This window comes from Suncus etruscus, chromosome 20 (assembly GCF_024139225.1).
Source record: "Suncus etruscus isolate mSunEtr1 chromosome 20, mSunEtr1.pri.cur, whole genome shotgun sequence".
Classification (NCBI taxonomy): Eukaryota; Metazoa; Chordata; class Mammalia; order Eulipotyphla; family Soricidae; genus Suncus; species Suncus etruscus.
Genome location: NC_064867.1, coordinates 29935054 through 29959948, shown reverse-complemented (window position 1 = coordinate 29959948; position 24895 = coordinate 29935054). Strand labels below are relative to the sequence as shown.

Here is a 24895-nt window from a genome sequence, read left to right as displayed (position 1 = left end):
AATTATGTAAAAAATAAAAATAGTAATAAAAGCAGTCTGGGGTATAAGTCAGTTGTAAAATACAGGCCTTGAATGAATGAGACCTTAAGTTCCAGACTTGGCAACACCAGAGATGTTTTAATGAAAATAACTGACATTTTTATTTACTTACTTCTTTTGGTTTTGGGTCACACCCAGTGCTGTTTAGGGGTATGACCCAAATCCAAATCCTGGCTCTGCATTCAGGGATCACTTTTGGTGGGGCTTAGGGAAACATATGGGTGCCAGGGTTTTTTTTAGTTTGTTTGTGTTTTGGTTTTTGCACCACACCTGGTGATGCTCAGGCTTACTCCTAATTCTACAGTCTGGAATTACTCTTGGCAGGGCTCAGAAAACCATATAAAGTGCCGAGGATTGAATCTGGGAAGGTTGTAGGAAAAGCAAACACCCTATTGACTGTACTATAAATACAGTTCAAATTTTTTTATTTTGGTGTTTATCTTTTATTTAAAAATATTCTTTGTGCTCCAAAATTTTTTTTTTTTTTTTTGGTTTTTGGGTCACACCGGGCAGTGCTCAGGGGTTACTCCTGGCTGTCTGCTCAGAAATAGCTCCTGGCAGGCACGGGAGACCATATGGGACACCGGGATTCGAACCAACCACCTTAGGTCCTGGATCGGCTGCTTGCAAGGCAAACGCCGCTATGCTATCTCTCCGGGCCCCCAAATTTTTTTTTTTTTTTGGGTTTTTGGGCCACACCCGGTAACGCTCAGGGGTTACTCCTGGCTATGTGCTCAGAAGTTGCTCCTGGCTTGGGGGACCATATAGGACACCGGGGGATCGAACTGCGGTCCGTCCAAGGCTAGCGCAGGCAAGGCAGGCACCTTACCTTCAGCGCCACCGCCCGGCCCCCAAAATTTTTTAATATGCAAAATCTTTATTTAAGCACCATGATTACAAGCATGATTGTAGTTGGGTTTCAGTCATAAACAAAATATCCTCCTTTGGGGCCGGAAAGATAAGCATGGAGGTAGTAAGTTGCCTTCCATGCAGGACAGTGGTTCGAATCCTGGCATCCCATATGGTGTCGTTCCCCCACCCCCACCCCCACCCAGCCTGCCAGGAGCGATTTCTGGATTTCTGAGTAGAGCCAGGAGTAACCCCACAGCGCTGCCGGGCATGACCCAAAAACAAAAAAAAATTTAAAAAATACCCCGGGGCCGGAGAGATAGCACAGTGGAGTTTGCCTTGCAAGCAGCTGATCCAGGACCTAAGGTGGTTGGTTCAAATCCTGGCATCCCAGAAGCTATTTCTGAGCAGATAGCCAGAAGTAACTCCTGAGCACCGCTGGGTGTGGCCCCCCCCCAAAAAAAATACCCCCCTTCACCAGTGCAACATTCCCACAACCAATGCCCCCCCCCCCCATATTTTTGTTGTTGTTTTGTTTTTGGATCACATCTGGTGATGCTCAAAAGGTTACTCTTGCTAGAGGGACCATAATGGATGCTGGGTATAGAATACAGGTCAGAAGTATTTTTTATTGTACTGTCTCTCTAGCCCCTGCCCCATGATTTTTTTTTACCTGCCTGCATGCCCCCATGGCCACACCCAGCAGTGTTTAGGGCTTATGCCAGGTGGGCTTGGGAGAAAATATATGGTGCCAGGGATTAACCTGGGTCAGCTGTGAGCAAGACAAATGTCCTATCCACTGCACTATTTTTGGGGACTATCTAAATGGTATATTAATGTTGTGGGGGGAAACACCTGGTGGTGCTTAAAAGTTACTCCTGACTCTGCACTCTAGAATTACTCCTATTGTTGAACAGAGGACCATATGGGATGTTGGGGATCAAACTTAGGTCAGATACATGCAAGGTAAGTGACCTATCTGCTATACAACCACTCTGACCCTTAAAATCACTTTTTATTTTTTTTTTTGGTTTTTGGGCCATACCTGGTGGCACTAAGGGGTTACTCCTGGCTCTTTGCTCAGAAATCACTCCTGAAAGGTACAGGGGACCACAGAGGATGCCGGGATTCGAATCAAGGTCGGTACTGGGTCAGCAGCTTGGAAGGCAAATGCCCTATCGCTGCGCATCTCTCCAGCCCCTAAATTACATTTTTTTTTAATTTATTTTTGGGTTTTGGGCCACACCCAGCAGTGCTCAGGGGTTACTCCTGACTCTGACATTACTTAGGGTAACTTGGGAATTGTTCATGTCAGGCTCAGGGGAACCATATGGGATGCCAGGATCAAACCCGGGTCAGCCATATGCAAGGCAAATACTATCCCTGCTGTGCTATCACTCCAACTCCTAAATTACTTTTTTTTTTTTTTTTTGGTTTTTGGGCCACACCCTGTGACGCTCAGGGGTTACTCCTGGCTATACGCTCAGAAGTTGCTCCTGGCTTCTTGGGGGACCATATGGGACGCCGGGGGATCGAACCGCGGTCCACCTAGGTTAGCGCAGGCAAGGCAGGCACCTTACCTCCAGCGCCACCGCCCGGCCCCTACTTTTTTTTTTTTTAAGTAAAACTTTGATTTGGACAAAACTAGACTTATATCTGGTTCAATAGGTCAAAACATTTTAGATAATGTTAAAGAGAACATTAGGAGAAAATTAATAATGGACTAGATAACAGATATTATTATTATTATTATTATTATTATTATTATTATTATTATTATTAATACCAATAGTCTACCTTAGGGCCAGGCTAATGATTACAGTTAAGACACTTGTCTTGCAAGTGTTCTTTGACCATAGAGCAGGTTAAGCCTTGAGCATCGTAGGATATGGTCCAAAACAAAGTCCCACCCCAAAATAAATAATAGAAAAGGGTCTAAGCATAGCACAGAGGCAGGGTGTTGCCTTGCATGCAGAGGACCTGGGATGGACCCGGGTTTAATCCCCAGCATCTCATATGGTCCTGAACCTGCCAGGATCTATTTCTGAGCGCAGAGCCAGGAGTGACTCTGGAACGCCACTAAGTGCGGCCTCAAAACAACAATAACAAAAAAGACCAAAATAAATAATAGAGAAAGAAGAGTTAATATCAATCTCAAAAGATAATATTTATTAATGATATGAAAAATAACAATATCATTGTCAAAGAAGCCAAGAGACAAAATGCCTGCCAGACAAAGAGAGCTGAGAAGAAAATCAGTGATCAAAAGTGCCTGAATGGCCAGAGATAGCATGGAGATAAGGCGTTTGCCTTGCAATCAGAAGATTGGTGGTTCGAATCCTGGCATCCCATATGGTTCCCCCGAGCCTGCCAGGAGCAATTTCTGAGAATAGAGCCAGGAGTAAACCCTGAGCACTGCTGGGTGTAACCCAAAAAAACAAAAACAAAAACAAAAGTGCCTGAATAAGTCAAGGCTGTCCCCTCACCCCACTCTATTCAACATAGTACTGGAAGTACTTACAATAGCAATTAGGCAAGAAAAAGATATCAAGGGCATCCAGATAGGAAAGAAAGAAGAGTTCTCACTGTCTATACTTAGAAAATCCTAAAGACTCTACCAAAAAGCTCCTAGAAACAATAGATTCATATAGCAAAGTGGCAGGCTACAAAATTAATGCACAAAAATCAATGGCCATCTTATACACAAATAATGATAGAGAAGAAATGGGCATTAAAAAAACAATCCTGGGGGGCCGGAGAGATAGCACAGCAGCATTTGCCTTGTAAGCAGCTGATTCAGGACCTAAGGTAGTTGGTTCGAATCCCGGTGTCCCATATGGTCCCCCATGCCTGCCAGGAGTAACCCCTGAGCGCGGCTGGGTGTGACCCCCCCCCCAAAAAAAAAATCCTGAGGAGATAGCACAGCATTAGGGCATTTGACTTACATGCAGCAGATCCAGGAGAGACAGTGGTTTGAATCCCAGCATCCCATATGGCCCCCCAAGCCTGTCAGGAGCAATTTCTGAGCACAGAGCCAGGGGTAACCCCTGAGCACTGCCGGGTGTGACACACACACACACACACACACACACACACACACACACACACACACACACACACACTCCCATTCACAATAACACCACAGAAATTCAAAATTCAAATACCTTGGAGTCAAATTAACCAAAGTAAAGGACCTATACAAAGGAAAAGATAAAAGCATTTCTTCAAGAAATAAAAGAGGACACAAGGAAATGAAGACATATACCTTGCTGGTGGATTGGAAGGATTAACATCATTAAAATGACAACACTCCCCAAAGCATTGTACAGATTTAATGCAAGCTCTCTAAGGATACCTATGACATTCTTCAAAGAAGTGGATCAAACACTCCTGAAATTCATCTGGAACAATAAAAGAAGAAGGGAGGCATCACTTTTGTCAACTTTAAATAGTACTATAAAGCAATAATCATTGCATAAAGTGATTGTACAATCATTGCTTTGTAGCACAATCAGGGTGGTGCGGGAATAGAGACCAATGGAATAGATTTGAATATTCAGAGAATGACCCTCAGGGTTACAAGAAATCTTAATAAAGGGGCAAAATGGAGCAAGGAAAGCCCCTTCAACGAGAGGTGTTGGAACAAATGTTCAGTCACATGCAAAAAAAAAACCAAACTCAAACTTCTATCTAATACCATGCACAAAGGTCAAATCAAAATGGATTAAAGACCTTGATATCAGACTTCTAAGGTATCAGACAATAAGGCATAGAAGAAAGCGTAGGCAAAACCCTCCATGACATTGAAACTAAAGGTATCTTCAAGAAGGAAAACACCACACAGTCCAAACAAGTGAAAGCAGAGATAAACAAATGGGATTACATTAAACTGAGAAGCTTCTGCAATTCAAAGGAAACAGTGACTCGGGTTAAAGGGTCACCCATGGAATGGGAGAAACTAGTCGCACAACACCTATCTGATAAGGGGCTAATATCTAAGATATACAAGGTACTGATAGAACTTAACAAGAAAAAACATCTGATCTCATCAAAAAATGGGGAGAAGAAATGAATAATTTCTCAAAGTGAAAGGTAAAAGAAATAAAATAATTTTTCTCTGCAGCTTCCCGAGGACTTGCCCTTAATACCCTGGGCCCAACCCCTTCCTAAATCCCAAGAATCTGCCCTTGACCAAAAGATACATTTTAACTGTGACAAACCTTGTGACTTGTGGTAATCTAAATCTTGCAAAAATATAACAGCAAATGTCAAATGGACTGCCCTACCTGAAATGAACCACCCTACTGTCATTTTCCACTGTCTGAAAGCTATATAAAGGCTTGTTTAATCTGGTTCAGGGCTCTTTCATCCTCTGGAAGGGTCCCTGCATGCTTGTATAATAAAAACAAACAAACAAACAAACAAACAAACAAACAAACCCTTGCTTTTGTATGGTCTCTGTCTCTTGGCGTCCTTAGAGGGGTGCGTGTGGAATTCCTGACCTTATCAAGCACTATTTACAATAGCCAGAATCTGGAACCAACCCAGATGTCCAGTAACAGACGAGTGGCTACAGAAACTGTGGTAAATCTATACAATGGAATATTACGAAGCTGTTAGAAGAAACAAAGTCACAAAATCTGCTTATATATAGGGGCCGGAGCGATAGTACAGCAGTGTTTGCCTTGCATGTGGCCAACACAAGATGGACCCTGGTACAGGCCCGGAGAGATAGCACAGCGGCATTTGCCTTGCAAGCAGCCGATCCAGAACCAAAGGTGGTTGGTTCGAATCCCGGTGTCCCATATGGTCCCCCGTGCCTGCCAGGAGCTATTTCTGAGCAGATAGCCAGGAGTAACTCCTGAGCAACGATGGGTGTGGCCCAAAAACAAAAAAAAAAGGATGGACCCTGGTTCAAATACTGGCATCCCATATGATCCCCTGAGACTGCCTGGAGTGACTTCTGAGTGCAGAGCCAGGAGTAATCCCTGAGCACCAGGTGTAACCCAAAAACAAAACAAAAACAAAAAAAGATTTGCTTATATATAGATGGATTTAGAGACTATTATGTTGAGTGAAATAAATCAGAGGGAGAGAGATAAGCACAGAATAGTCTCACTTGTATGAGAGATTTAAGTAAAATAGAAGACAATATAATAATAACACTCAGATAACAGAGATGAGAGCTGGAAGAACCGGCCCTCGATAACAAGCTTATCGCAAAGAATGGTAAGTGCAGATAGAGAAATAACTACACTCACTGCTACCATGACAATGATATAGAAATACAATGTCTGGGGGCCGGGTAGGTGGCGCTGGAGGTAAGGTGTCTGCCTTGCAAGCGCTAGCCAAGGAAGGACCGCGGTTCGATCCCCCCCGGCGTCCCATATGGTCCACCCAAGCCAGGGGCGATTTCTGAGCACATAGCCAGGAGTAACCCCTGAGCGTCAAACGGGTGTGGCCCAAAAACCAAAAAAAAAAAGAAATACAATGTCTGTCGTGAAGACAGGCAGGGGGTGAAGAGAGGTAGAAAATGGGGAACAATGGTGGTGGGAAAGTTGCACTGGTAAAGGGGTGTGTGTATTTTATGGCTGAAACCAATTATGAACATGTTTGTAACCACTGTGCTTAAGTAAAGAAATTATAAATAAAAAGTGCCTGGGAGTGGGGCCAGAGTGGTGCACAAGCGGTAGGGCATTTGCCTTGCACGTGCTAACCTAGGATGGACCGTGGTTTGATCCTCCAGCATCCCATATGGTCCCCCAAGCCAGGAGCGATTTCTGAGTACATAGCCAGGAGTAACCTCTGAGTGTCACAGGGTGTGGCCCAAAACTAAAACAAACAAAAAATAAATAAACAAAAAAAAAAGTGCCTGGGAGCTGTTAGGCCACGGCACAGAGCAAGACATCAAGAAGCAGTGGTGCAAGCAGTAAGGTGCCTGCCTTGCTCCCGCTAGCCTAGAACAGACTGTGGCTTGATCCCCCAGGGTCCCATATGGTTCACCAAGCCAGAAGTGATTTCTGAGTACATAGCCAGGAGTAACCCCTGAGCATTAAAGGGTGTGGCCCAAAAACCAAAGAAAAAGAAAGAAAAGGAGGAGGTGGAGCCAAGGATGGAGCTCAGAATACTCACCTTGCGTGCATGAGGCCCAAGGTTCTGTCTTAGCTAAAAATGAAATATAGGAATCTCATATTGATTATACCAACCAATTTTAGAAACAGGTAAATAAAACCCTACTATACTCCAGTAAGATTTTAGAACATCTAAATTCACATGGGAAAAATACTAGTAGGTAGACACTTGCCTTGCATGTGGGCCAAACTGGGTTCTATCCCATAAGGTCCCCCATATCCCATGAAGAGTAATCCCTGATCTCCGAGCCAACAATAAGCCATGAGCATTGCTGGGTATGGCCCCCAAACAAACAAAAAGCCCACATTAAAAAAACAAAACAAAAACAAAAAAGCCTACATGCTTACAAAAAGAAAATATGAAGTGACCACAAGCAACTAAATTTCCAATAGAACCTGCACAGTAGTTTGACCCGATGTCAGGGGAAATTATTTTCTAGTAGATTTATAGCTAGTGAAACTAATGTGTAAGGAACAAGGTATGACTAATTTGGGATTTGCAGTTAATAAAAAATTCTCGGGCCTGGAGAAATAGCACAGCGGCGTTTGCCTTGCAAGCAGCCGATTCAGGACCTAAGGTTTTGGTGGTTGGTTCGAATCCCGGTGTCCCATATGGTCCCCTGTGCCTGCCAGGAGCTATTTCTGAGCAGACATTCAGGAGTAACCTCTGAGCACCGCTGGGTGTGGCCCCCCCAAAAAAATTCTCAAAGATTCTTTCTGTATGAAACATTTGAGAGGGGCAGGAGAGATAGTACAGAGCATAGGGCACTTCTACATGTTTTTTTGTTTGTTTAGGAGGGATTGGGTCACATTCAGCAGCGCTCACGGGTTCTGGCTCTATACTCAGGAATTGCTCCTGGCAGGCTCAGGGGACCATATGGGACACCGGGATTCGAACCACCGTCCTTCTGCATGCAAGGCAAACACCCTACCTCCATGCTATCTCTCCGGCCCCAGCCATATACATGTTTAACTCAGTTTAATCTCCAGCACCAACAGAGTCTCCCAGTACAGTCAGGAGTTATCTGGTAGGACAAAGCCAGGTATAAACCCTGAGCACTATTGGGTGTGGCTCCTCAAAAAAATAAATAAATAAAAGAATTATTTTAGAGGAGCCAGACAAATAGTACAGCAGGTAGGGCACTTGACTTGTAAGGTCACAGGTCCTGGTTGGATCAGGCACTCCTCTAGCTCTTTGAGTACTAACAGGAATTATCCTTGAGCACAGAGCTGAAGTATGTCCTGAATACCACCAGCAAAACAGAACAAAAAAAAAAGGGGGTGGGGGGGGGAATCATTTGAGAATGGAGAGAGAAATAGCTTAACAGGCTGAACATATGCTTTGCATGAAAGAAATATAAGTTTGATTCCTGGAATGCCCCCAAACACAGAGCCAAGGAATAGCACTAAGACTTGCCAAGTGTGCCCACCCAATAAAAGAATCACTGAGGGGCCAGAGAGATAGCATGGAGATAAGCATTTGCCTTTCACACAGAAGGACCGTGGTTCGAATCCCAGCATCCCATATGGTCCCCTGTATCTGTCAGGGCCTCGATTCCTGAGCTTAGAGCCAGGAGTAACCCCTGAGCATTACCGGGTGTGGCCCCAAAACAAACAAAAACAACAACAACAACAACAAAAAAGAATCATTGAGATAAAATAAAAATGAATCACAGAAGATCATATCAATAGTATAGCAGGTAGGGCATTTGCCTTGCATATCGCCTACTCTGGTTAATTCCCAGCATACATATGGTCCCCTGAGTCTGCTAGGAGTAATTTCTTAAAAAAAAAAAAAAAGGAATAATTTCTGAGCACAGAGCCAGGAGTAACTCCTGAGTGCTACTGGTTGTGATCCAAAAAAGAAAAACATAAACAAAAACCAAAGTGAATCAAAGAAATAAAGAATAAACCAAATTTAAGTCAAAAGGAATGAAGTCTAGGGGCCAGGTGATAGAGTACAGTGTGTAGGGTATATGTCTTGCATGAGGCTCATCCCCAGCATCCCATATAGGCCCCTGAGCCTACCAGGAATAATTCTTAAGCAGATCCAAAAGTAACCCCTGCAGGTGTGACCCAAAAGCAAAGCAAAACAAACAAACAAAAAAGAATTAAGTCTAACTGCCAATACATAATCCAGATAAAGACACTGCTGAGACATGATTAAAAAATATCAAATAAGGGGCCGGGCGGTGGCGCTAAAGGTAAGGTGCCTGCCTTGCCTGCGCTAGCCTTGGACGGACCGCAGTTCGATCCCCCGGTGTCCCATATGGTCCCCCAAGCCAGGAGCAACTTCTGAGCACATAGCCAGGAGTAACCCCTGAGCGTTACTGGGTGTGGCCCAAAAACCAAAAAAAAAAAAAAAAAAAATATCAAATAATACTTGGAACTCAAACCCTAGAGATCTCAATGAGGAGGTCATTGGAGAGGCCTTCAAGTCAGAGAAGCAGGTACTAATTCTGCACTGCGGACAGAAAACTATTTACATACATTTTTACATCTCACCAAGATAGCAGAAATAAGATTGGAAAGATAGCGGCTGAGAACACACATACATACCAAGAGACGTGGCTTTGATTCCCTGTCACCAAAGGACCCTGCGTCTAAGCATCACTGCTAGGATCAACCCTTGAGCAGAGAACTAGAAGGAAGCCCCAAACTGCACCAAGCATATTCCAAACCAAGCCACAATAAAGTAGGTTAAGTCCATATATCACACCATCTTGGACTGTACTATGATATATAATGGAATTTTATGGTTTGTCTCAATAAAGGTTGGGGGGGGGGGTCAGAGCAAACGTCCATCAGGTAAAGTACTTGTATGGAATACTGAGTTTGATCCCTGGCATTCCAAATGGTACTCCAAGCATAACATAAATATATAAGATTCCTGAGTGCAGAGCGAGGAGTAAGCCCTGAGCACTGCTGCTATGGCCACGAAACAAAATAAATAACCTTAAGAAATAATTCTCGAAACTTCTACTATGATCAGTTTACTCTGTTTCTTCTGGCTGTTAGTTACTGAGTATCCCTTGCTGGACCCAAATGATAAATCCATCCTCATTTTAGGAGAGTGCCGGGTAAGGGAAAAGGTACAGTCTGTGAGTGATCCTGGCTGGAACAGACCATCCCTTGATAAAAGGAGATGTGCTAGTGTACACATGAGAGCAAACTGTTCCCAAATATCTCAACACACCAGGGCACCGCATCATAGCAATCTCCCCTTTCCTCCCATTCCTTCCCCCCACCTCTGCTCCAGATAACTTTAGTTCTGTATGAGGTCCACTCAAGCAGCACAACTTTCAAAGTCCAGCAACTCTCTGCAGCTCAGATGTGGCTCTGCTCTGCTCTCCCCTGCCCTTCCCCCCCCCCCCATCATTTATTCATAATCCTGTAAAGGTTTTATTCTGGGGAAGAAAACTATAGAAATTCATTGAGCTATCTACTATGTGTGTTCATCAAAAATAAAATAAAGCTGTGTATTTAGTAAACGTTTCCTGTGTTTCATCAAACAGTACTTTTTGGATGGGTCCCACCTGTAAGATACACAGGCCAGACACAATTCTTAGTCAGCCTGTGTGATTCACTACGCACTGCAGCAAGAAATCCTCCACTCACAATCTGCCAATTAGAATTAAAACCTCAAGTTGGGGCTGGAGACACAGTAAAGCACTTGCCTTGCCTTGCACACAGCTTACCTGGGTTTGATCCCTAGTACCACATATGGTCCCCAGCCTGAGCAATGCTGTGCTCAAAACAAAACAAAACAAAAATATATACATATATATGTGTATATATATATATATATATATATATATATATATATATATATATATATAGCAGGACAACTTAAGATAGTTGTTCCCCTATACTTCCTAAAAACAAAACAAGGTTTTTCAAAGGAATATGCAGAATCTACTTTTCATTTTGAAAAGTTGTCATTTTCACACTTCTGCATCATAAGAAAGGCAGCCCTGGGGATTGTCTAGCTAGAACTAATTACAAAGCATTTTCTGTTGTGAATGAAGGGGGCCCAGGAGGGGCCTCAGAGCCAGGACACTGGTGGCATGAGGGCACCATGTTACTCGCCATCAGAGCAAGATGGAGGCAACCCTTAAGTCCAGATAACCTTTGTCCCCTTAAGGCAGAGTCACCTCAGGAGGCAGCACACTTGTGCCAATAACTGCCACTTCCCAAACACAGTGGCCTTCAAACTTGGGCAAACTCTGAGCCTAATGTGAACCAGACTGGGGACTTTTGGAGCTACACTTCATCTGAACACCACCTGCTGTCTCCATTGAAATCTAGAGATTTCTGTGTTTAAGCATCAAATTACTGCTCACAAGAACTATGAAAGTAAGAACTCCAGATCGCACAGTCAGTAAAATATTTGAGAAATACACACGACTTCAAGGAGATTTGGAAGGGACACCAAGGAGTTATAAACCGCTGGTCTAGACTACATATATTGATTTGGGGGCCACACTTAATGGTGTTCAGGGCTTACTCCTGGGTCTGTAGGGGCTCATATGCCAAGATTAAACTGGGGTAGTCACATGTAAGGCAAGTACCTCACATGCTATACTATTTGTCTGGCCCTAAATTTTTGCTTTTTTTTTTTTTTTTTTGGGCCACACTCAGCAGAGCTCAGAGGTTATCTCTGGCTCTGCACTCAGAAATTGCCCCTGGCAGGTTTGGGGGACCATCTGGGATGCAGGAATTGAACCTGAGTCCATCTCAGATCTACCGTATGCAAGGCAAACACCCTACTGCTGTGCTATCTCTCTGGCCCCTAAATTTTTGCTTTCTATGTTTTGTTTGGAACCACACCCAGAGGTGCTCAGGCTTTACTCCTATCTCTGCACTCAGAAATAACTCTAGGTATTGCTCTGGGAACTAAAGCACTGATTTGCTTTGGTTTTGATCTGCTGGGAATCAAACCCAGATTAGCTGCTTCCAAGGGACCTATCTGATGTACTCACTTCAACCCCAATTTATTTATTTATTTATTTATTTATTTATTTATTTATTTATTTATGCTTGTTTGTTTTGGGGGCCACACCCAGTGATGCTCAGGGGTTATTCCTGGCTATGCGGCTCAGAAATTGCTCCTGGCTTGGGGGTCCCATATGGGATACCAGGGATCGAACCCAGGTTCGTCCTGGGTCAGCCGCATGCAAGGCAAACACTCTACCACTGAGCTATTGCTCCGGCCCCTCCAGCCTCAATTTTTATTTTTTTGAATTCAGTCCTAATACTTTCTTGTCACAGCTCATATTTAGAATGGTGTTGGGGTTAGACAGATATAGCACAGCAGGTAAGATGCTCACCTTGTAACCCAGCTGGCCTGGGTTTGACCCAAGCAACCCATATAGGCATGATCCCTGAGCTCAGAGCCAAGAATGAACTCTGAACTCAGAGTCAAGAGTAAACCCTGAGCACAGCTGGGAGTAGCCTACAAAGAGAAAAACACAAAAACACAAAAACTGGAGTGGTGTCACCTCAATCATTCCTTAAACAAGTGTCTAAGAAGGTCTCTAAGAGGGCCCGGATAAGAGATAGCACAGAGGTGTTTGCCTTGCAAGCAGCCGATCCAGGACCAAAGCTGGTTGGTTCGAATCCCGGTGTCCCATATGGTGCCCCGTGCCTGCCAGGAGCTATTTCTGAGCAGACAGCCAGGAGTAACCCCTGAGCACCGCCGGGTGTGGCCCAAAAATCAAAAAAAGAAAAAAGAAATGTCTCTAAGAATGGATGATGCTCACATATCTCATCCAGGATTAACTTGGTCTTACTCCTTTTGAGAAAAGGAAGATATAAAAGGCAGGGCAAGTGCAGGGAAAATAAGATTAGAGGAGGATGGATTTGTAATGACATTATAAAAGAGCCACTGAATAGTAGGGTGCTTGCCTTGCATACAGGCAACCTGGCCGGGCTCGATCCCCAACATCCCAACATCCCAAGCACCACCGAGTAATTCGTGGGTGGATATTGGGTTCCACCTTATTTTACCTCAGTTTATCCCTGGTTTCTTTGTATCTGTTTGTTTACAACTAGGTTTCACCCAAAGCAAAGACTGTATTACTTGTAAACTTGGGTGGGTTGACTGCCCCACCGAGGACAGGGGATGATCTCTCTAATCAATAAAAAATGGTAATTCTGGCAGGCAGCGGACTCAATACTAGGTAGAAGACTGCCAGACTACATGTGTTTCCCTCCTCAGCCTGGTTTGGATTATTTCATGCGCATCCTGATTCAGACTGGTTCACCTAGGGCTGAAGATACCTCGCATGGGGTCATTTTACAAGTGGAGAGCTTGGAAGTAAGCTGTGAGCACAGCTCGGTGTGGCACAAAAACAAAAACAAAAGAGACATTGGGGCCGGAGCAATATAGCACAGTGGGTAGGGCACTTGCCTTGCATGTGGACAACCCAATCTCTGAAACACATGTGGTCCCCCAGCATCACCAGGAGGGACTCCTGAGTGCAGAGCCCGGAGTAGCCCCTAAGCATGTGGGGGGAAGCCATTAATGACAGACAGAGCACATGCCTGGCATCCCTGGCTCCCACAAGTTCTGCCAGACATAGCCTGATAGTGCTGGGTCATACTCAGCTGGAGTGGCATTCCATGACAAACTGAGTTGGTGGTTTGAGTGACACACGTTCCCTCCTTAGCATTTCCTTAAAGGAGGTTACAGAGATCGTCCCACACTACCCCCCCCCCCATCAATTGCGCACTCAGCTCTCATGGCTGCATGTTCAACAGCCACTCTAGAAAGTGGGCTACTTCTCCCATCCACACTCTGCACTGATTTTGTCCACACTTGCCCTCTCCACTGATTCCCCTGTCCTCACTTATCCTCCGGCTGCTTCTCCCAATGAATCTAAATGAATATAGACATGCTGGTTTCAAAAGTACTGGGCATCGGGCTACTGATAGGATTGTTAATCAAAATGTGAAACCATGGGAAATTAAAGTGAGTGAGCTTTGATTTTATTGACTCACGAGCCCATAAATATCAGCAGGGTGCTCTACAGCTGAGCTACCTCTCAGCAAAGACAACCAACAGTTTAAACAGGTTCCCAAGCCGTGTTTGTGTGTGTGTGTGTGTGTGTGTGTGTTTTGATGGCCAAAGGCATGATATTGCAATGACAAAAAAGCAGCGGACCAGGTATCCCAAAGGTTCAGTTCTGGTTCCTGCCTCAACTAGGTCTTCACTTCCTCCTTTGTAAATATTTATGGGGCTATGCTGCTGGGGCAGAACAATGATTACAACACAGGTGAAAATGGAAGCAGCAAAGTGGAGGGAGGGGTACCCCATCCCCACTCACCTCTGATTTTCTCCTCATGCTCTCACAGCGTTGAAAGAAAACTGCCCCCTACCGGACCCTAACAAAGGTTTGACCCAGGGGACAGTAAAGGCCTCATCTGATCTCATCTGATTTCTTCTCATGGGAACCCCTCACTCACACAGACTCATGCCCCCATCTGCCTCTGGGTCTCAGCCTTTTCTTACAAAAATCCTCCATGAGATGGGGCCAGGCAGTGGCGCAAGAGGTAAGGTGCCTGCCTTGCCTGCGCTAGCCTTGGACGGACCACAGTTCGATCCCCCGGTGTCCCATATGGTCCCCCAAGCCAGGAGCAACTTCTGAGCGCATAGCCACAGGCGTAACCCCTGAGCGTTACCGGGTGTGGCCCAAAAACCAAAAAAAAAAAAAAAAAAATCCTCCATGAGATTCTGTTCATTCCCTGGAAAAAAAAAATCCAGAGCACTGAGATAAGGTCACTGGGCCACAAGGCCAAACATTCCAACTCACCCCATGACATCTTCTTCAGGTGATTTTCACATCCAAGTTAGTTCCCCTTGATTCAAGACCTACTCAGGAGCCGCAGCATACAGATTTGCAGGGGAAGTGATTAGAAGTTGGACATAACATGCCCCGGGCAATACATGGCAAGGCCAACTCTGTGCCCCAGAGTGTGTGGTGTTGGCCCTCGGCCCACTATCTCTCGGCTACGTGCACTGCCTCAGGCCTGTCAGAAACCTCCATGGCATCATCAAGGTTTATTTTGCAATGAGGGGAGGTTATAGCTGGCAGAGAGAAGGAGATTTCTTGAGACAACCAGCATGACCTAGAACTTCTCTCTTATCTAACTGTCCTTTTGCCATTTCAGCTCAAAAACTAAAAAAAAAGTCAAAGTCATTTGCTCCAAATAGAAAAGGCTGACCCTTGACTGGCACAAAAAAGGCAAAAAAGTGGAAGAAGCGTTCCCTTTCAGCACCCCCCAGTCCCTCCTCTGGAAGTGCCAGGGCAACGATAGAAGCAAAGATGATTTGCTTGATGAGGAGAACTTGACCGTCAAGGCCAAAGGTGTTGAGATCTTGGAAGGCCCATAGTCCCAGACTGAAGGGCATAGTCTTTCCCTTAGGGAAGAAGAGATCTGGCAGCAGTCCCAACAACAGGAGAGTGACCCCAATAGAAAGATAAATAAAGAGGCTACAACTTGACAAGGCTAACCCATGTGTGTGGACTACAGACCTGTATTTCCATCGTTCTGCAAAAAAAGAGTTTACATAACAGGCCTCTTTGTGTTGCCCCAGATAAGAGTGAGCAGAAGTGTGGAGAGTGTTTTTAGGATTTTGAGGCGGCTGAGATTTCCTGGGGGACAGCAGAACTGGGAGGAGCAAGGCAGCAGGAGAATAGATTAATAAGTCACCTGTCCTAATAAGAAACAGGTTATGGGGCCAGAGTTAGTAGACACTAGGGCACTTGCCTTGCCCAAATGGTCCCCTGAGCACCATCAGGAATAATTCCTGAGCTTAGAGTCAAAAGTAACCCCCTAGCATCACCAGGTCTGGCCCCAAAACAAAACAAGACAAGAAAACAGAAATGGGTAGCCCTAAGACCCAAAAAAAAAAAAAAAAAAAAAAAGCAAAATATTATAGAGTAAAAGTTAAAATAAAAAGGAAAAAGGTAGGGGCTGGAGAGATAGCATGAAGGTAAGGCATTTGCTTTGCATGCAGAAAGTCGGTGGTTCGAATCCTGGCATCCCATAGGGTCCCCGGAGCCTGCCAGGAGAAGATTTCTGAGCGTAGAGCCAGGAGTGACTCCTGAGAGCTGCCTGTTGTGACCCAAAACCAAAAAAAAAGGAAACAGGTAAAATAAAAGCTGAAACGTTGGAAAATCAGTCTGTGTTCTAAAATAGGAATGTTGGATACAATTTTTTAAAAATGTGTCTAATTGGGGGAAGAAAATGGTCACACAGCAAGAATATGGTTAGCCCTACTAATAATGTTTCTTTGGTGTTCTTCACAACAGTATTTTTTTTATGGTTTTTGGGTCACAACCGGCAGCACTCAAGGGTCATTCCTGGCTCTACGCTCAGAAATTGCTCCTGGCAGGCTCGGGGGACCATATGGGATGCCGGGACTTGAACCATTGTTCTTCTGCATGTAAGGCAAACTCCTTACCTCCATGCTATTTCTCGGGCCCCAACACAACAGTACTTTCGGGACAGCTATGACAAGGGGACCACCAAAGACCTCTCAGAGATTACTGGCTGGCTTGGGGGACAAAGGTAAAAGGGAGATTTTCTTCACTGGATATCCTGTAACGTCTTGGGAATTTTGAGATCTTTGAGATTGTCAACCACATAACCATTTGTCTATTACCAAATAAAGAGCATGAAGTATCTCACACGGACCACTGTTTTTCCATTAGCCCTCAGAATTAGTACTAAACAAAGCAAAGATGCACAACTGGGAAAGCCTGGATTTCCAAAGTGGGACTAGAAAGTGGCTGTGGTGGGGAAGGGGTGTCGTAGGTGAGATCTTCAGATTCCTAAGCCAGTGCTCCCTTTTAGGGGCTCCACAATGTGAAAAAGTGGCAACCTCCCGAACGGTCCTTAGCTTATCTGCAAACCCAGGGCAAGGGCTCCAGGAGCTGGCCACATATCTGGAGCTTTCATTTTCGTTGCGTTTTTTGTTTGTTTGCTTGCTTGTTTGTTTTTTGGGGGCCACACCTAGCGGCACTCAGATTACTCCCGGCTCTGTGCTCAGAAATCACTCCTGGCAGGCTTGGGAGACCATCAAGGATGCCAGAGATCAAACCCAGTTTGGCTGCATGCAGGGGAAACGCCCTGCCCACTGTGCTAAAGCACCCACGTCTGGTGCTTTCTGAGCTGGCTTTGTGGGGAGAAACTACAAGCTGGCCACACTGTCCTTAAGCTACCAATCACCCAGAAGCTGGGACTTTAACTAGACTGAAAATCTATATAACGCCTGAATCCACACATTCTTCTCTCCAATAGTGTAGATATTCTCAGCATGTTCTTTCCCTTGCAGACTCACTGGGACCCGGGTTGGAGTGTGAAAGATTTGAACGGATGGGCAAGTATACAAATAAATACTGTGCTTAGAAGCCTGCTAGAACTGGGTTCAGATTCTGCTTTTTGCTTCTGAACTGCATGTGTTGCTTGCAGCCAGCGGATCACTTCGTTGACTGTGGCCCAAGCTTCCTCTATCGAAATAAGTTGCATTTCACAGACCCCGGATCCCACACGCCTCACACTGGCGGCAGCCTGGTGAGAAATCAGACTGGACGCTTGGATCTTTAGGTTACTTCCTCCGCTTATGCAGGGAGATCAGCACAGATGCAAACCGCTATGATTTAACCCTCGATTAAGACGAGCAGGGCGAGATAGGCAGAACTGTGGGGGAACTGAATGAAGACATCGTGGTTACCCAGAGTCAGGGCCATACCCACAGTCCAGGGGGTAGGCAAGGCTGACATGTTGAAAGAATAGCAGGGGCAGTGGCTGCAGAGGGTACAGTGCTGCAGACATCTGGGAAGATAGGGGCCAGCTCTCTCTCTCTCGTCGCTCTCTCTCTCTCTCTCGTCAAGGCTTTACTGACCCTGAGCTCTTTTTTTGTTTCTTTTTTTGTGCCACACCAAGCGATACTCAGAGGTTACTCCTGCTCTGACCTGGAGGGCTTGGGGGACCCTATGGGGTTCTAGGGATTGAACTCAGGCCTGCTGCCTGCCAGCAGCAGTACTGCTGCTCCTGAAATGCCTAGATCTGAAGCACCTCTGGGAAGAAGAGGTTTAAGGGATGAAGCTGGACACTTGGAAAGTGTCCTGGAAAGTCCTCAACAAACCCCTGGCATGGACCAGTTTCCTGTAGAAACTGACTCAACTTGTCCAACGTTTCAGTTGAAATCACACCGCTAAAACTACAGGAAAAGAAAACAGTGGTTCCCAGGAGCTGACAGGAGACCGAGACCCCAAAAGTCACAAGAAAACTTTCTTGGTCAATGAAAGAATGCTATCCTGGTGGTTACAGGTCTGTCAAAATTCACACAACTGCGTACCTAACCTGACTGGTTTCCTGTCTGCAAGTTAAACCGCATATATAAATTCAATTTGTTTTGAAAGTCATTGCAAGTAGAGCGCTTGCCTCGCAGGTGACAGATCCGAGCCCCACACTAAGAGCGATCCCTGAGTTCAGAGCAATAAAAAAAAAAAAAAAAAAGCCCTGAGAACCACTAGTTGTGGCCCCAAAAGAGATTAAGAGAAAAAAAAATCACATTGCGAAAAGACACCTCAGAGATACTTCTTGAATTCAGACAGGAAAAGGACCTATTTGCCTGTCACCGCCCATTACTGCTCAGTGGCCTCAGTAAGCAGAGTTTTGGATTTCTCTGTGCTAAGGAGGAAAATCACTGCCCACCATGTTCCCCCTTCCAAACACCTGAATTCTAAAAGTCTCCAATGCTGCAGAGAAAGGAAACTGGCTGAGGAATGGCTGTGAGATCGGAGCTGCTATGGAGTCTGGGGGCCATGGATGATGACAGCCACTTAAATATCTGCCCCCCCCCCAGGGGCCACTCCAGGAGTTTTCCCACACCCACTCGGCACAGTCTGGAGGTGACCAGAAGGCAAAGACGTCGTCACCAAGAGCCTGCCCAGCGTTGCATAACCTGTGCTCAGGGCCACAGCACACCCTCGGCAGGCTCCCGGGCACAGGTCTGTTATCTCGCCAGGTAAACAGGAATGAATGTCCTGCCCCCTTGACCACGGTCGGTCGGAGGCAGCTGGTGGACAGGAGCTTGGGGAAGCCCCAAGAACTGGGGACACTTTAGGGTAGCTGCTGGCATCCTAGGTAGGTAGGGCACAGCCTTAAGAGGGCCACCACCCCAACATACACACACACAGGCCCTCCCCTTGCCACCTGCTTGCTCCAAAGGGGTAGTCCTGTCCTGCTGCCCTGCTGCCCTGCGTGACTCAAAGCCGCCTGGGCCCAAACACATGGAGACGAAAAACAAAACTAAAAGTAAAAAAACACAACCCTCTTCCCTCCCCACACCCCAACAAGCCCGAGTGGGAGTTTCCGCATGAGAGGGGGTGTCGGGGAGCCTCTGGTCTTGGGCAGCCCCTTGCCCGGGAAGGGAGGCACCACCCGAAATCAAACCCGATGCCAGACTGGAGGAGGAACAAAGGGCTCAGTCTGCGGGGCAAAGGCCGGCCTGCACCCAGAGGGTGGGGCGGGTAAGGGGGGACGCCCAAGGGCCCCCAAGCCAAGTGCTAGATAGAAAACAAGGAGATAACAGGACACGGTAGATACACTGGCCCGCCTGCCCGGGGTCCTTAAGGAGGGCTGCGGGTCACATGAGTGAGTTTGGGGCTCCTGCAGCCCTGGGGGAAGGGGGGGGTAGGAGACAGGGGTTGGGGGAGATCTAGGGATTGCCAGTATCACCCTGAAAGTGGGGTGGGGGGGGTGTCACAGCATCCCTCCTCCAAGGCTCTCCCCAGAACGGGTCCTGCCTTCCCCCTCCACCTTCGGGTGATCTGCAAAGTTTTGGGGTTTCTAGCAAACTCTGCAGGTAGGAGAGGGGGAGAGGAGGGGGGTAGGAAGGGGGAGAGAAGGGGAGAGGAGGGAGGGGGAAGGGGGAGGGGGATAGAAGGGAAAGGGGGAGGGAAGGGAAAAGGGAAAGTAAAGGAGGAGGGGAGGGGGAGAAAAGAAGGGAGGGAGGGGGAGAGGAGGAAAGGGGGAGGGAAGGGGCAGGGGTGGGGAAGGAAAGGGGGAGGGTGAGAAGGTGAAGGGAGAGGGGAGGGGTGGAGAGGGGGAGGGAAGGGGAGAGAAGGGGGAGAGGGGAAGGGGAGGTGGGGAGGGGGAGAGGGGGAGGGAAGGGGGAGAGAAAGGGAGGGGAGAGAAGGGGGAGGGGGTCGCAGGGGAGAGGAAGGGAGGGGGCTGCAGGGAAGGGGAGGGGGGAGGGGGAGGGCCGCCCCCGCCCCCGCCCCGCGAGGCAGGAAAGTTCCCCGGCGGCCCACAAAGAGCGGCGGGCGGCGGGAGGCGTGGCCAGGCCGGAAACGGGCGAGGGCGAGCGGAGTCGGGGCCCGGAGAGCCGCGCAGTGGGCGGCGGGGTCCGAGGCGCCCCCCCAGCGCACCTTGACGCGCCGGCCGCGCACGTCGAGCGTCCGGACGGTGAAGTCGACGCCGATGGTGCTGCCCTGGCGCTCGGCGAAGGCGCCCGTCTTGAAGCGCCGCACCACGCACGTCTTGCCCACGCCCGCGTCGCCCACCAGCACCAGCTTGAACAGGAAGGCGTAGCGCTCCTCCGCCGCGCCCGCGCCCGCCCCGTCGCCCGCGCCCGCGCCCGAACCCGCGCCCGGGCCCGCCAGCGCCATCGGGGAGCGACCTGCGGCGGAGTGCAGTGCCGCGCAGCCGCCCGCCCGCCGGCCTCGGCCCCGGCCCCGGCCCCGGACACGCCCCGCCCTGGACACGCCCCGGACACGCCCCGCGCCGACGGGCCGCCCCGTGGCCCGGGCCTAGGCCACGCCCCGGACACGCCCCCGACGCGTTTGGCGCCTCGCTCCGCGGCGCGGCCCTGCCCTTAGCCACGCCTCTTGCCACGCCCAGGACAGGACAGGCCCGGCCCTCAGCGCGGCTCTGACTGGCTCGGCGAAGGCCTTCGGCCTATCAGGGCTCGGCCCCGCCCCTCTCCCCGCCCCGTTCGGCTCTGATTGGCTCAGCCGCGAAGGGCCAGGCCTCTGTGGCTCTCAGCCCCGCCCCCTCCTGACTCCGCCCTCTGCACGGCTCTGACATGCTCTGGCCAATCCGGCCTCGGCCCCGCTTCCAGCCACGCCCATCTTCCTGGTCAGCACTAGGCTAACGGCTCGACCCTCTGCCCCGGCCCTCAGCCCCGCCCACCTCCAGGCTCCGCCCCTCCCGTCTCGGCCCTCTCCTCGCTTCACGACGGCTCCGCCCACACCGCGGTGCCAACCCAGGCCCCGCCCAGAACAGCCCATCCAGTCATTGGGCTCCGCCCATGTCTCACGTCACTCATAGGCTCCGCCCCGGGCCCGCCCACGGTTTGCCACGCCCCGCCGCCTACTTTGCTCAGGACGGACAGACCCGACAGACTGTCTTCTTCCTCTAGGGTGGGTCCCTGGGCAAAGGGGCCAAGCAGGGCCGACCCACTCATGGAGAAGGCAGAGGCTATTTATTTATTCTGGAATGGCCTGATCTCCATCCCATAGGAAATACACTCAAGTACCAGACAGGAAACCCAAAAAGTGCCCCTGGAAAAGCCATTTGGGGAGGCAGGCTTTGTTTGGCAACCTGGGTCCCAAGCCGCCTCCATTTCAAAGCAGAAGTACTGCAGCCGTACTTGGGAGTAGCCACTGGGTGATACTGGGAAGTGGGACCTATCCAAGGCCAAACCTCAGGAGACCATTCTGCCCGCAGCTCCAAGTGGCAGGAAGGGGAAGGGCAACGGGGACCCAAGAGGCCACTGACCCTTCTACTCAGAGGTGCGGGGAGAGTTAAAAGGCGCAGGAGAGCTGACCCACATAGCTAAAGGGCTTGGAAGGAGCTGGGGAGGAGCTGGTTTGGATTTGCCAGAAACAAAAGCACAACTACCACCTGCTTCTTTGGGTGCCGGAAACATTTGTAAGCTGGACTGTCATAAAGGTTGCTCAACAGGGATGTGTATTAATGTTGCCCTTGGGCAGGACACCTGTTACAATGGGAAGGTTGTATATGGTATAGAATAATATACCTCGATAAAAGTTTGCTTTTTTAATATGGCATGGGGCCAAAGCGATAGGACAAGTACAGAAAGTAGGCTTTTGTATTTGCCTTGCACAAGGCCAACCCAGTTCCAATCCCTGGCATCCTATGGTGCCCAGAATCCACCTGAAGTGCAAAACTGTTGGGTTACACCTTATTTTACCTAAAACAAAGTTTATCCCTGGTTTCTTTGTATCTGTTTGTTGACAACTTGGTTTCACCCAAAACAAAGATTGTCTGACTTGTAAACCTGAGTGGGTTTACTGCTCCACCCAGGGGTGATCTCTGTACTTAATAAAAATCTCCTGGCAGGCAGGAGATCCATACTAGAAGAAGGCCAGACTACACGTGTTTCACCCTCAGCCTGGACTGGGTTTTTTCTTGTGCGATCCTGATTTGGACTGTTCACCTGGGCTTGGAGATACGGTGCATGGGGTGATTTTATAACTAGAATAACCTTCCCCTTAATACACACACACCCGCAAATCGGCATGCCTCTCCTTGGGAGATAGTTCCTTAATACTAAAGTGCTTTTATTTTGGGGCCACAATCAGCAATGCTGGGGACTCTACGGAAAGGGGTCTATTCCCAACTTAGCACTCAGAGATTTCTCGTTAGTGTTGTATGACAGTGTAGAAGGAGTATAGGATTTGGGGACATGGGGGAGAAGCACTCAGATCTGGGGTTGATACAAGGATTTTGGGGGCTACCTCCAGTGGTATTCAGGGGGACCATATATGGTGTGGCGAATCATACTGGGGTTGACTTGGTGCAAGTCAACTGCCTTTCCCCCCTGTATCCTCTGGTACCTGGTGCAGTAATCTTAAACACAACAGGATGACTGAAGTTTTAAAAACAAAGGAGGATGGTGAGGAGAGGAGAAAAGGATAGAGGGAAAGAGAAGGGAAGGGAGAAGAGGAAAGGGAGCCCCAGGAACCAGGCACAGATACAGGAGAACACTTTTTTTTTTTTTTTTTTTTTTTTTTGGTTTTTGGGCCACACCCGGTGACGCTCAGGGGTTACTCCTGGCTATGCGCTCAGAAGTCACTCCTGGCTTGGGGGACCATATGGGACGCCAGGGGATCGAACCGAGGTCCGTCCTAGGTTAGCGCAGGCAAGGCAGGCACCTTACCTCCAGCGCCACCGCCCGGCCCCAGGAGAACACTTTTATATAAAAATCTTTTATAAAAAAAGAGCCCTGCGGGGGCCGGAGCAATAGCACAGCGGGTAGGGCATTTCATTTGCATTGCACACAGCCGACGCAGGTTCGGATCTCTGGCATCCCATACAATCCTAAGGTCCCCGAGCCTGCCGAGAGGGGTTTTTGAGTACAGAGCCAGAGGAAGGCCTGAGTAACACTGGGTGTGACCCAAAAATCAAAACCATAAAACAAACATGTCGCTACAGTTTCACACACAAAACAGGAGCCTGTGACTGGTGTGAGGTGGCCAGGTGGTGATGTAGGACTAGGTCACGAACCCACTCAGGTAGTTGCTGACATGGGCTAGGGGACTCGTGATGCTTCTATGCTCATCTCACTTTCTCGTCTAGGGCCAGGGATGAAACCTGGGGCCTCACACACGCGAAGTCCCTGAGCTTCATTTCCCACCCTTATGTCTTTTTAAGAAAAAGAGCTCTTGGGGCCGGAGTGGTGGTGCAAACAGTAGGGTATTTACCTTACTGCTCGCTAACCTAGCATGGACCACAGTTCGATCCCCTGTCGCCCCAAATGGTCCCCCAAGCCAGGAGCAATTTCTGAGCTCATAGCCAGGAGTAACCCCTGAGCATCACCGGGTATGGTCTGTCTCCCCCAAAAAAACAAAAAAAGGTCCTAAGACAGATGTCACTGTCCTCTCCCCACCAAATCATAGCACAAGGCTAGACCCTCACTGACTGCCAGACAGCTGCCCTTAGTCCACTCCAAGTGGAAGAAAATGGGGTTCAGACAGCAGTAGGGTGTATGTGTCAGGAGACGAGAGGTTGGCAGTGGCAGCCAGCACTGGCCTCATGTCCGCAGAGCCCAGGGCTAAACCGAAGGGCCGTGGCTGGCAGTTGAAAGCTTCCAGGCTGATAGTGGGAGCCCGGGGACCACCGGGTGTACCCCAGCTTGTATCTAATATCCCAGGAGCTTCTTGGCCTCCTCGCTCTGGGCTTGTAGGGTCTCGCTGGCATACTTCCGGAGGAGCTCCATCTTCTTCCTGCGCACCAATGCCTCCTCGATCTGCGCAGAGCAAGAGCACATCGCTCAGTTTTGCCCCTCAGCAAGATCCCCTGCCCTGTGGCTTGTCAGAAGGGGATCCCCAAAAGGAAAGGACACCAGAGGGCCCCGTACGGGGACCTCCCACAGAGCAGAGCCTCATCGGAAAGGAAGTTAGATGGACAGGCTGCCCCAGGTAGTTCCCTCCTACCTCCTGCTGGGATGGCACGGGAACATGAGCAATAAACTTCTGCTGTCCGTCCTCCCCTCGCTTCTCCTGGCTGCTCTCCTCGTCGGACTGCAGAAAGAAGCACCCACAGCCTGAGTAGGAGCAAGGGGAGTCGGGGGCACTCACCCAGGGAAACCCACTCAATCAGGGAGAGAGCAAGGTGAACCTCCTGCAGCACAGAATGAGGACAGCGAGAATGGATGGAGGACAGGGCTGTGAAAGGTCACCCGACCCGCCCTCCATGCCTGCAGATCTGCCCATATTTGAACCTCATGACCTGAAGACAGTATAGGAGATAGGAGTCTGACTTCATGCAGTTGACCTAGGTTTTATATCTAGCCCAAGTACCATTAAGAGTGATTCCTGGGGCCGGGCGGTGGC

At 48.5% G+C, this 24895-nt stretch overlaps 2 protein-coding genes across 2 annotated transcripts in view; both read right to left on the bottom strand.

Annotated features, from left to right (window-relative positions):
- RAB43 (RAB43, member RAS oncogene family) overlaps window positions 1-21325 on the bottom strand; it is a 33600-nt gene extending 12275 nt beyond the window's left edge. Inside the window, exons 1-2 of the mRNA XM_049766095.1 lie at window positions 21098-21325; window positions 20465-20845 (exon numbers count right to left, since the gene is read on the bottom strand). Of these exons, the coding sequence (XP_049622052.1) occupies window positions 20465-20845; window positions 21098-21325 (609 nt within the window). The remainder of the gene's footprint in view (window positions 1-20464; window positions 20846-21097) is intronic.
- A 2484-nt stretch (window positions 21326-23809) lies between these two features.
- The window catches only part of ISY1 (ISY1 splicing factor homolog), a 28111-nt gene continuing 27025 nt past the window's right edge, over window positions 23810-24895 (bottom strand). Inside the window, exons 11-12 of the mRNA XM_049766094.1 lie at window positions 24497-24583; window positions 23810-24309 (exon numbers count right to left, since the gene is read on the bottom strand). Of these exons, the coding sequence (XP_049622051.1) occupies window positions 24202-24309; window positions 24497-24583 (195 nt within the window). The 3' untranslated portion in view covers window positions 23810-24201. The remainder of the gene's footprint in view (window positions 24310-24496; window positions 24584-24895) is intronic.